The sequence below is a fragment of the Pholcus phalangioides genome, unplaced genomic scaffold, assembly GCF_987345545.1.
Source record: "Pholcus phalangioides strain wild (caught in Gottingen) unplaced genomic scaffold, Ppha-v1.0 ptg000012l_1, whole genome shotgun sequence".
Taxonomy (NCBI): Eukaryota; Metazoa; Arthropoda; class Arachnida; order Araneae; family Pholcidae; genus Pholcus; species Pholcus phalangioides.
In genome coordinates this window covers 14,042,299-14,055,486 of record NW_028301605.1, presented here as the reverse complement: position 1 = coordinate 14,055,486, position 13,188 = coordinate 14,042,299, and the positions used below count along the sequence as shown (strand labels likewise).

Here is a 13,188-nt window from a genome sequence, read left to right as displayed (position 1 = left end):
ATATAATAACGATTCATTATCAGGATTTCAAGCCCATCGAAAAATATAAATAAGGGGCCATTTAAGTATTACGTAAGCAGATTTTCAGCCATTTTTGACCCCCTTTCCCCCCCCCCCCTTGTCAGCAGAAGTCAGCAAAACACTGACCTCCCCTCCCCCGTCAGCAGCTTAGAATATTTCATATCTTCAAAAAGGGGTGGTTGATGACTTAAGCAACATTCAAACCCCCCCCCCCCCAAAGTCAGCAAATCCGAAACCCCCTCCCTCCCCTCGATGCTGACGTAATACTTGAATGTTGACTTCAATTTCGATACGGTGAAAATCTGATATTTCGTTGGATGACAAGCTGCCTTCAAGTGGCTTTTTAGTTCGTAAAATGGCCGCTCTCTCGCAGGCGAACGAAGCAACGTGCGTGTTGGCTTAAACACAACAAAATATTTCACATAATAGTCTGTACTATATTTAATATACAAGGCGCATAGGTAACGGGGCATATGGCATTTTAATGGTGAACCATTGGTCCTAGAGGCATACTTCCAGTTTGAAAAAGTACCCGAATAATGTAATAAGTACCTCAGATATTTGATTCATGTTGCCAGGGGTTACATAGTTTTTAAAATAAAAATGTTAACTTTCTATGCGGACACCCTGTGCCCCAAAACCCAATTGGAAAGTTGTTTCCCGGTCTCCAACAAAAAAAATCATCGTTTCTAAGTGCAATATTCACTGAGATATTCGAAGAAAGTTGGAAAAAACAATCATTAAATGAGGGGAAACCATTTTACCCGCATTTAATGCTGTTTTTTTCCCCCCCAAATTTCCTCAATTATTCGAATTCGCATATCTCGGTAAATATTGCATTTAGAAACGTGAAATTATTTTAGTTGCCATCGGAAAAGGCCGAGCAACAACTTCTTAATTGGGTTCTTCGGCACACGGGGACGGTAAAAATTTTTTTTCATTTTTATTTTATAACTATACAACCCCTTACTACATGAATGACATATCTGAGTTGGACACGTGATTTGGATACTTTTTCTAGTTGGGTATGTCTCTAAGACTAACGGCTCGCCAGTAAAGTGCCATACGCCCTGTTACCCATACAGCCTGCATATACACGTAAAAAAATAGTTTGAGATGAAATAGTCGTTTCTCGTTTTAACGAATACCGTTATAACGGGGAAAAATATCGTTTTACCGAAAACTTTTCTAACCCCCCGGATAAGTTTACATAGGAACAATATAAAAATCTGAAATATCTTGTAACGAAATTTCTCTATTACTCCGGTCTCTTGGAGTTCATTATAATGGGGTTGACTGTATTCCCACCAAAAAAATATGATATTTTTTCACTAAATACAAATACAAATACAACGCCACAACAGGCAAATTGCCCAACGAGGTGGCTGACTTAAGAACATCATGGATCCCCGAGCCGCTACTTACTACTGCTACACCACACATGCCCCCCCCCCCCCCGCGGAACCCCCCAACGAATCGGTACATGCGGGAATGTGCGTGTACGTGTAGTGCAACCTGACGTAAAGTTTGTTTCGTCAGGTTGCACTACACGTACACGCACATTCCCACGTAACGCACGTTAAAGTAATTGAACTTTTGCAATTTGATCTGAAAACAGTCCTTTTTATAATGATTATGTCCTTTTTACTTTTATAAATTTAGGAAGGAAACAAAAGGAAGAAAGGGTGGGGAGAAAAAAGGAAAAATGACCAAGAGAGGGGTTCGTTTGTGCGTAAATGCCTTAAAATTCCACTTGTGCGCAAGGGGATTCGTGCCTCACTCTTAGTTTTATGACAAAATTTCACATTTATGAGACGTTTGACTATGGTTACGATTAATCCCTGTGTACACTGGTGAAATAAATTAAGAGAATTTGTATATTTTATCGAATTTCATGAAAAGAACTGAACTGAATGTAAAACCACTGCTTCTAGACAAAAATGCAAATCTTGTACGTCAAATACGTAAGCGTAGGCGGAGCCAGTAGAGAAACAGGCTTTATAAGCGCGCGTAAGTTAAGACGCATTTCGTTCGCTAACACACCTCGGCAAATTTGTTGGTGTTATTTTGCAGCAATCGGTTAATTTCAAATTGTAACAGTAAAAATGAGTAACCACCAACGTTTAGATGATGGAATGATTTGGCGAATTAAGGGAAGGCCAGAAGCAGGCCAATCTCAAGTCCAGATTTGTAGAGAGTTCAATTTAACGCCCAGCGTCATGTGTCACTTACGGAAACAGTTCCAGGATACCGGATCCATCGAGAGAAAGCCTGGGCAAGGTCGTCCAAGAGCCACGACGGCCAGAGAAGATCGCCATTTGTCGATTATAGCGAGGCGTAACAGGAGTGCTACAGCTTCTCAGCTCTCTCGTGACTTGTATGCAGCCACAGGAACCCGTGTATCAAGGGTGACTGTTTCCAAAAGACTTCATGAGAGAGCGTTGTTTGCAAGAAGACCTGCTGTTTGCGTCCCGCTCATTTCTACGGACAAGAGAATCCGTTTATCATGGTGCAGAGAGCATAGAGATTGGTGTATGGATCAATGGGCGGCCGTTCTCTTCACCGATGAGTCCCAGTTCAGCCTAAGCACCGATTCTCGCCGTACGTTCATATGGAGAGAACCAGGGACCCGCTACATACCCTCCAGTGTCCGCGAAATCGACCATTATGGCGGAGGAGGTTTAATGGTCTGGGCAGGCATCATGTTGGATGGCTGCACACCTCTCCATGTCTTTGAAAGAGGCACTGTGACTGGTGTGAGGTATAGGGATGAGGTCTTGGAGCCCTATGTTCGCCTTTTCAGGGGTGCAGTTGGCCCCGAGTTCATTTTAATGGACGATAACGCGAGGCCACATAGAGCTCTTCTGCTCGACGATTTTCTAGAGAGTGAGGATATTCGCCGGATGGATTGGCCAGCCAGATCTCCAGACCTTAACCCTATAGAGCATGTCTGGGACACTCTGGGGAGGGCAATAGCAACTTGCAACCCCCCTCCAGGAGTAATGGAGGGGACCATCCAGGTAACCATCCAGAGTAACCATCCAGGGAATGAAAACAGCGTTGCTGAACGAGTGGGGCCAATTGCCACAGGAAATGATAAACTGCCTTATTTCAAGTAGGAAATCAAGCTGCGAGACCTGTATATCTGTAAGAGGGGACCATACCCCCCTATTAACCCATCTATTAACCCATTTTTTTGTTTATTCCGCAACCGCTGTTTCATACCTTCCGACTCCAACGAGTGTTACGCACGATCATGCGTGAGTATTACAATTATTGAATGGTTATTTGTTTTGTATTGTATCAATGTATGTACATATCAAATTTCATCAAAATCGGTACAGTAGTTCTAGAGATAATCGACCAAGTCTGCAAATTCTCTCAATTTCTTACACCAGTGTATTTAAAAGTATTTATAATTATTTTTTTTAATTTTACAGTTTTTTTTTACTTTCCTCGAGCGGCAGCGGAGCCCCTGTAGAGTGCACAAGTTGCACCTGGGAGCGCCAAGGGCTCCGCGGAGCACCGGTTGAGAACCGCTGGTCTACACGATTTCATTTCGTTTTGAAGGTTCGCCTCTTTAATTTGCTTTTTTTTTTTTCCATAAAGTTGTACAGAATTGTGCAAGAATAGTGTGATCCATCTTCAAATTTTATTAATTTATGTAAATTATTTTACATAATCTTCTTATTAATTTTTGTTAAATTACAGAATAATTTTACTTTATTTCTGAATTTCCATTACTTATGATATTTCATCAATCAGGGAAAAATTTATCCGAAAAATCTGAATTTTCAATAATTTTTCAATTACAGTATTCACTAATTTCGAATTGTCATCAATCAAACATCAATGTTTTTATATACGGTATTTTAATAGATATTTTTCAGCATTGCTGCGCTTTATATTTTAATAAGTTATGTATTCATTTCAATGCCAACTTTCCTGAGCAATATACAGACCGTCTGTAAAGTGGAACTTTAATTATAAAGACTGTATTACAGTCTCTTTAATTAAAGTTCCACTTTGAAATGGCCATAAAAAGGAAAACTACTGAACAAAATGTTATCAGACTTGGTAATAGTTTACAGGAGGTCTCAAGGGATTCGATTTCCCTAAAAAAAGAAAGAGGTCTGGTGACCTGGGTGGCCAAGAAAGGGGGGGGGGGAGTGTTCGGCTTATTATCCGGTTATCCGTAAAATGGTGCTGAAGTAACTGTTTGACACATGTACCAATGCGAGCTGGCGACAATGCATAAAAATCGTGGTGTCTAAAATGCCACGTTGCTGAAGTTCAGGTATCACGAAACGTCTTAAGATCGACTTTAACGTAGCAGCAGTCACAGTGCTTGTCAAGGGACCCCAACTGCCCCTTGCTCTTCAAAGAAAAATGGTCCAATTATGGACACTAGCTGTCATACCACACCAAACGGCGACTTTAGGAGAATGCAACGGAACTGTTTTATTTCGTTTAACAATATTGTATACAGCGCCAATTTCTGCTGGTAGTAAGTTTTTGAACTTTCTTTTTTTTTGAGGAAAATTTAATCCCACAAACTCCTGTAAATTATTAAAAAATTTGTGATAACATTTTGTTCAGTAGGTTTCCTTTTATGGCTATTTCACAAAGTGGATCTTTAATTAATTATTAAGACCCTGTATAATATCCTAGCTCCAGGAGCCTCCAAAGTGCCAAGACTCCGGGTCCCCGAAATCGTTTCCTTCCGGAAATGCTCATCTACTCTGGGTCTGAGGAAGAGTTAAAGAATGAGCTGCGTTCCAATATATTAATATACATGTACGCATCCCACTGTCGTCATCGCGCTCTGGTTCCGGCCTAGAACCCCTTTATACACGTATATGAAGGCGTCTTAGGCCGAACACATACTGGGGATGCGAGAGAAGAGGTACCAGCGAGCGTCGAAAGCAAATGTACTATTTTGTTCTGCTCCTCACATACTCGGGCAGCGAGACAAGGAGGAGAAAGAGGCAACTCAACGTGGTACGAGTCTGGCGCACTCGCGAACGCTGCACGCGGCTCAATTTGCGCCTAAAGCAGACTGACTGACTGACTGAAAATGGACTTCTTGAAGTCTACGAGCGTCTTATTTTAGTGCGGGTTTTCCTAGGAGCAGGTTTCTATAGCTCGCGCAGCGTAAAAATGCTGATTGGTCAAAAGAAACCAATGAGCGTTTTCACGCTGCACACAAAAGTTTTACTCCTAGGAAAACCCGGCTTAATCTGTAAGGGGCCGTTCAAGTATTACGTAAGCAAATTTTTAGCCGTTTTTGACCCCCCCCCCCGTCAGCAAAAGTAAGCAAGACGCTGACCCCCCTCCCCTTGTCAGCAAAATTTCGTCATCAGCTCTGCCCCTCTGAAATCTAACGCATATTGGTGGGATCAGAGGCGTACACGGGGGGGGGGGGGCTCTCTCTCGTGCCCCCTTCCCACGATCAAAAATTTATTTTTTTAATGAAAAAAAAAATAATTTTTTTAAAATTGAAATTTCGGAAGAAAAAATACCTTTATATGTTATTATAATCGATTTCTGTTGATTTCAATGTTATTTGAAGGCTATGAGCTCAAAATTTATCTTTAATAAATTCATAGCGATCCACCCTCTAAGCCATATAATGATAAATCACTTAAAATTCCTGGGCCCGTGGACCAAATATGGCCCTGGGGGTTACTTGATGTGGTCTGCCCTCTTCAAACCTAATTTTGTAAAAATGAACTAAGCGGCACATTTACAGATCGCTTAAGTGTCCCGTGGTACAATTCCAGAACATTTAAGCGGCCCGTGGCACATTTTCAGATCACTTAAATGACCCGAGACACAGTTCCAGAACACTTAAGCGATCCGTGACACATTTAGAGATCCCTTGAGTAACATGTGGCGTAGTTTTAGAGCACTTAACTGGCCCCCAGTGCGGTTCTACATCACTCAAATTATCCGCGGCACATTCTCAGATTATTTAAGTGATGCATGGCACAGTTCTAGAGCACTCAAGCGGCCCGGACACATTTCCAGATCACTTGGATACGCGAACTATTGAGATCACCAAAGTGGCTCTGTAGGGTACTTATCAATAGGGGGATGTTACTTCAATTGTGTGTGCCCACACAAACTATCCAAAGATTTTTCTCGTTTTTGGCGCACCGAGTGAGATGCCATTAAAAATATTTCATATTTTCATAAAAGGTGGTTGATGACGTAAGCATTATCCAAACCCCCCAATCCCTCTTGTCATCAAAAGTCAGCAAATCGGAAACTCCCCACCGCCCATCGATGATGACGTAATACTTGAACGGTCAGTAACAGATGGCAGCGCAACAATGGTTCCCTTACATTTCATGGGACTGAAACTGAAACTAAAAATGCAATCGCTTTTCTTTTTGATTAGATAAAAGAGAAAATATACAAAGAATGGAGAGTGGGTTTTTTTCCCGTTTTGAATAACAATAAGACAGTAGTTAATCTATGCTGGTGTGGTTTCAATTGTTTTCATTCTGAGTTATCAAAGAAGTTAAAAAACTACATAGCTCCGTGCTGAGTTATCTTTCTTGGAGATATACATGTAACGGAGAAACTGAAATTTATCGGGCTAAAAGTACGAAATGTTTTTGATAGAAAACGTCTCGTTTTCACCAAAAGATCATTGGAATTCATCATCTTTCATTAGAAAAATAATATGTGCCTAATTTTTTTAAGACTACAATTAGAAATTTTTGTTGTTGTTGTTTTTCAGAAATACGTTCCCATCAACTGCGTTCTGTGATTTTCTGTAGGAGATCAGAATTCAAATGGAGCAGAATTCAAATGAGTTGGAATTCACATCCAGCCTATCTTCTGCTGTTAATTGGTGATTTTTCTAATTATTTATTATTGTTATTATTATTATTTCTTTTTATAATGGATAGAATATTTTGGCCGTTTTGAGCAATAATTGGTAATTATTTTGCTAAAAATAAGCAACGTTCTTTGTATTGAATATTACAATTCCTTATGCCATCTCCACTCAGGGCCGGACTTGGGCAGGTGCGAAGGATGCGGCCGCAAAACTGGATAAAAACACTTTGCTTATATTTCGTGTGTGACTTTAACGTTCTTTTCGTTTGATTTAATATTAACAAAGCGTTAGAATTATGTCCAAGATACATTGTTCCTCCCCCCCTCCCCCCGCACAAGGATGGGGGCTGACAGAGCTATAGCTTGATTCGACCCGGACCGAGACGATTCTTATTGCTATTTGTTTTTTCTCACAATATAAATTCACTGCGGTGAACTGCCAAAGATCAATGGGGGGGGGGGGGGGCACCTGCCCAGTCCTCTAAAATTCAGGCATCGATCCCTCTGGACTATAGAGTTTTAATAGAACCCCCAAGCCAGGAGAATAATGCAGCATCTAGGCATCTAGTGTCTGTCCCGGGCGCCGGACCATACCGGGTAATATAATCAGTTGTGCTAAAATAGCCAATTTGTGTTTAATTGCTAAATAAATCTTTTAAAATTAAAAATTACACGTACGGCGCACGGGAGTCGTAATGCATGTTTGCCCGGCTGAAAGAGTATCTAGTTGTGGCCTTGGGTAGACCGTCAAGTGCCTAAAGGCACACTCACAATTTTTTTAGCTGATTATCTGAACAGTGCGCACTATCGGCCTAATTTATTATCGAATGGATTTTTTTTTTTTTACGACCATGAAATAGCAGTTTCGTATTCATTCTCGGGTGCCGATGTAAACCTGGAGTGCACCTGGAGGTGTTCATGGACAGTGGGGGATTGGAAGCTCTCTGTTTTAGAGAGCCGCAAAGCTGTTTTGTCACCGGGGGGCCCAAAATACGTAAGCCCGTCCCTGTCTGCACTTGTTGATATAAGATTCCTCGAAAGACAAGTTATACAAGGTGATTATAATTAAAGTTCCCGTGTATACTCTGAGTATTTTCCCCCAAAAACTGCTTATCCAAATACTGTCAAATTTTTAGGATATCATGATGAGACTGTGGGAGAGAGATTTATGGAATAAAATAGTTCCGACCACCGTTTTACCTGCATTCAAAGCTGTTTTTCTCCCCAAATTTCCTCGGTTTTTGAATTCGAATATCTCAATGAGTATTGCACTTAGAAACTTGGATTTTATTTTGTTGGGATCGGGAGAGACAGGGCAATATCTTCCTAATTAGAAGTTAGAAGATAGGGGGGACCGTATAAAAAACTAAATTTTGTATCTCGATACGTCCCCTAGTAATATAAATGTATCTAAGATAATATATCTAAGATGGACATGTTATTTGGATAAATTTTCTTATTGAAAGTATGCTTCTATAACCAACGGTTCAAAAGATAAAGGGTGTCTAAGGACATTTATACACTCTGTATACCGATTAAATGGCCAAATGTCCCAGACTAACGACTTACCCTAGCTTGTTGACCTGCTTTACCCTAGCCAGTTGATGAATTGGTGTCGGAACAAGACTTATTAATAGCGATAACAGAAAACTTAGGACCTGATAAAGATAGAATAAAAATCGTGTCAAATTATGAAGCTACTAAAGGAGTCAATTGGATCATACAGGTTCGATCAAAAGAATTCGAAAAACTAATGCAGGATGGGGCTGTTTATTTCGGATGGAAAAAATATAGACTAGCAGAATATTTGAGATCCTCACAATGCTTTAGGTGTTGGAGGTTTGGCCATATAGCTAAAAACTGTGAACTAGAAGAAAGGTGGAAAAATTGTGGAATGAAGGACCATTAAAAAGTAAACTGTAAAGAACAAAGACATTGTGTGAATTGTACTGAGTACAATAAAAATAGAAAAGAAAAAGTTGATATAAATCACTCATGTTCCGGAACGGGCTGTAGATTGTACAAAAGAGAGACTGAAAAATTGATAGTTAACACTAATTATTAAATACAGTTGTATTGCTGTCTGTAATTATAATAGACTTACCCACAAAATAGGTTGTTTCTTTGTAAAAAGTTGTAAATAAATTTTTAATTTGTTAACAACGTATTGTTAATCCGCTATGTAAATATTTGTAAAGCGGGTGATTTTAATAAAGCAAACATCTCTCTTCCGTCACGAGGTGGAGTGGGAGCCAACGATGGGAAGGGAAATAGATTAAATTTATACACTGGAGTAAGTCGCCCCAGCCCAATTCTTCTAGTGCTGGGCTGGATTAGGTTTGCGGCGTCCGATTTACAGATAATATCGTATATCCCCAGGGATGGGACGAAGTAACTTGGGTTACCCTATCTTATTTGTTGCAGATTAGTTGCACATAATTGGATGGATCATTTGTATAGACCTGAAAATGGTCAACATCCCACTTGACCACCAGAAAGGATTCACAAAATTTCCAGACTTTGTTAGCATGTGGGGGCAGCCGAGCTCGAGACAAACACTGGACCCAGAGTGAATGGCCTGTCCGTAAAACCCTGGAAGCAGACATGCCAAGCGTTGTGAGTGATCCAATTGTCAGCCGAGAGATGATCGTTCCCCCCCCCCCCCCTTCACTTCACCTCAAGCTTGTATTGATAGAAGCAGTTTGTCAAGGCATTGAAAAATGTTGATGATGAAATGTTTTCAACATATAGTTTCTTCTTTTCCTGCTTTGTGTTTCGAGAAGATCAAAGCAGCTGCGTTCGATGGACCTCATATTCATGCCCTCGTGCATGATCCCGAATTTGTCACGAAGATGAATGGAAAGAGGAAGTAAGCGCGCGCGCGTGTGTGTGCGGATGTCTCTTAAGGCGGTTATACAAAACTTTCTTGGTAACAGAAAGGCAGATAAATATGATATTCTGGTTATTAGAATGCTGTTGGTTTTCGTGAGCTCGAGTGCAAACATGAGTGCAAAGCTTCATTTCTTGTTTAGTCACCTTGATCAATTCCCTAAGAGCCTTTGGGGCTGTGAGTGATGAACAGGGAGAGCGCTTTCATCAAGATTTCACGAAGATGGAAGTGCGCTACCCTAGGCGGCTGAGACAAAAATAGGATAGCGGACTACTTCTGGAGCATCCAACGCGATTTCTCTCATGAAGTCTAGAAACGCAAGAAGTATAAGCGCAAATTCTTGTCTGCAAATTGTCAGGAAGAATAAATTAAAAAAAAAAAAAACAACTAAAAATGAAAAAAATCTAGAGCTTACAGGAAAAAACCAAGTTCAGATTTGAAATCGGCATACTCGAATCAGGTAAGATCAGGTGCTTGTATAAATGCAACAAAAATTTTTGTTCCCCCAGTGTTATCTATAATAGGACATAATTATCACGAGAAAATACGCCAAATGGCGATGACGTCGAATCATGTCTTTCGTAATCGGACTTCGGCCAAGGATTTCCAATCACTTCGTGAACTGGCTACTACTATTACTGTACAGCACATGCACCTTGCCTATGTCCCTCGATATTCCTCTGCGGAACCTCTAACGAATTGGTACATGTTGGAATGTACATGTAGTGAAACCTGGCGTGAAGTTTGCTTCTGTGTAAACGCTTTTCGTTGTAGGCCTGCTGCTCTCTGTGGCGAGATTTTTTTTAGCCGGCAGATTGGCTCGCATTCAGCGCTTCCAAGCTGGGAGCAACAGAAAACCAACTTCACCCGACCACCCACTGCAGCGACGGTGGGGTTCGATCCCGGGTCCTCGCGAAGTGAATTCGTCACTATTACCACTCGACCACCACAGCGGCTTCGCGAACTGGCTGTCCAAAGCCCGCAATTCAAACATTGGCCGGTGCCAATTTACAATGAAGTTGGCCAATGAGCGAACCGTCCGATTTCGGTCATGACATATATATGTACACAAGAGAGAAAGAGAACATATAGAGGATGATGAGAAAGGGGGGACAACGGAATGCTGAAGGTAAAATCCAATATATTCTGTTCCCCCCCCCCCTTCCATTTCTAACACACGAAAAAGGAAACCAGTTTTTTTTAGATTTATCGCCGATAATTAAAATACAGGTCATCAATTTGTTGAAAAAAGCTTGTACGTTAAGGGGTTAAAATGTATGTTTTCTTTCATTTTTGGGGAGTTTCGACTATCACGGAACAATTTTGACTGTTTTTTGATGATTATTTTTTCACATTCAACTTCATTTTCGATTTTTCAGAATCAAACTAAATACTCTTTTCGGGTACTTTTGGTGAAATGTAATAAACCACAATTATATATAGTTTCTGTTTTTCCCCTCCTCTCTTACGTAGGTGCACACACGGGATTTCGGAGCAAATACACAGGATGAAGGACAGGTTGCGCAGGATGGCTACGAAATCGTGGAATTTCTTGGAACTAATTTTTACGTTTTTTGGTAAAGTGTTCCTGAATGATGTCCCATCAGAGAGGAACGACGTGACGCAGGTTAGTGTCGGACGCATTCCGAAACACGACGCCAAAGCCGGGAAGTGGGTAATCATCTGCAGCCAAGTGGACAATGGGGACTGCTTGAAACTCACGGAGCTGGACGAAACCTGGGGATTCATCAAAATGAAAGTATTATTCCGACGTATAATAGGAGCCAGTTGCTCGACCTCCATCAAGGGCGTGGATTCGTCTGACGCCGGTGAGAAACCCACGTCCGGGGTCATCAAATGCTACACCAGAGACTTCACCGACGTGGACGAGGTCAGAAACTGCGCAGAGCTGATTCAGAAAGTCATCAAGGCCAAAGTTCTGTATTACAAAACCAACATCGAAAGGACCAGCACAAAGAGTTACGCGGATGTCGCCCTTTACGTCCATGACGCCGATGGCGAACTTTACGCGCGGAATGAATTCGGTAAATGGTTGAAGTTGGCTCCTTGCCAGACATTGGACCATGCTATCCCAAGGAGAATGAGCAAACTCCGCAGAACATCGGTGTTTTTCACCACAAGCGTCAAATTGAAGATGTTGCTTTTTTTTATATGTTCGCTATTATTTATAGTATGTTTCAATACCTTTCAAGAAGTCAACATGATAATACGTCAGATCCAAACATTTTCCCGCTACAATTAACTCTGCAACACGACTGTGACCTTCAAAAGTAATGCGTGGTGGTAAGTATCGTTCGTGAAGGTCGCGACGCAACCCACTTCTGTGTTAGAACCATTCATCGGCACACGGTTTCAATGAGCATCTATAACATGAAGCAAGTTTTGAAGTATAATGTATACGTTTTGTTTTGAACATTTGGAACTTCCATGTTTAAATAAGAAAAATTTTTCAAAAAAAAATCAATGAAATTAAAATATTATTTATTTATATGTATTAATATTATTACGTTCAAAGGAATTTTGCTCTTAACATTTAAATTCTAACCTCTTATAGCACGTGGTTTGATTCTCAAACCTTCATCACCCGCTACTGCCTTGTCCAGATCATGGGTCATCTGCGGGTCCCCAAGAATAGTTTGGTTCGGGGTTCTAAACCTTTAGGTCTCGACCCAGACTTCGCGGGTCGCGAGGGCTTCCGAGACGGGTCGTATAATCACGTGTTCGAGTTTGCGAAGTGCTGCTCAAAGAAAGTTAAAAGAAACCAGTCCTGGACAAATTCCTCACTGAAGCCGGGAATATTCTCGTCGTGAATTAATATTACTTTGAGCCAAGAGTTTCCTTTGAACTCTAAAAACTTTATTTATCCCAGAAATATGTTTCCTCTCTGTATTTTTTTTTTGGAACTAATAATTTGTAATTTCCCGATAAAACTTTGACAATATCAAACACATACTTACTGACGTACATTAAATACACCTTCATAGACTGTTAACTAGTCCGTCTGTAATTCCACCATCAGCCCTGAGGGCTAGGCATGACTTGATAATTCATAAATAATTATTTATAATTAGTATTTAATTATATGAGGAGTTTAATTAATCTATGAATATAAAATTGATTTTCTGTCTGTGTGCGTGGTTTCAGACGTGTATAAGCCTTTACAATGGTTTGTCACTCACTTCTTTAATGCTGACATAATATGTATAATAGTTTATGCCAGTGTTTCCCAAACGGTGTGCCCCGGCACCCTATGGGGGGTCGCGATATCGGCTGAGGGGTGCCGCAAGATATTATGGGGATATAGGTAAAAAGTATATGACATTCCACTTAAGGTCTTGAAAAAATTTTAAGTTGAATTAATTACTCTCATGCATGACAGACTCATCGGATAAGCCACCATCTGGTGG

At 40.7% G+C, this 13,188-nt stretch overlaps 1 protein-coding gene across 2 annotated transcripts; it reads left to right on the top strand.

Moving 5' to 3' along the window:
• Positions 1 to 6,492: 6,492 nt before the first annotated feature.
• Positions 6,493 to 12,254, top strand: LOC149079625 (uncharacterized). Of its 2 annotated transcripts, XM_089239975.1 has the most exons (3): positions 6,493 to 6,631; positions 6,770 to 6,883; positions 11,234 to 12,254. In XM_089239975.1, the coding sequence occupies exons 2-3, from the start codon at positions 6,825 to 6,827 to the stop codon at positions 12,021 to 12,023; spliced, it is 849 nt and encodes a 282-aa protein (XP_089096101.1). In that variant the 5' UTR covers positions 6,493 to 6,631; positions 6,770 to 6,824; the 3' UTR covers positions 12,024 to 12,254. The 2 variants fall into 2 exon arrangements, with proteins under 2 accessions (XP_089096101.1, XP_089096100.1); XM_089239974.1 differs by lacking the exon at positions 6,493 to 6,631 and having other exon boundaries at positions 6,641 to 6,883.
• The last annotated feature ends 934 nt before the right edge of the window (positions 12,255 to 13,188 follow it).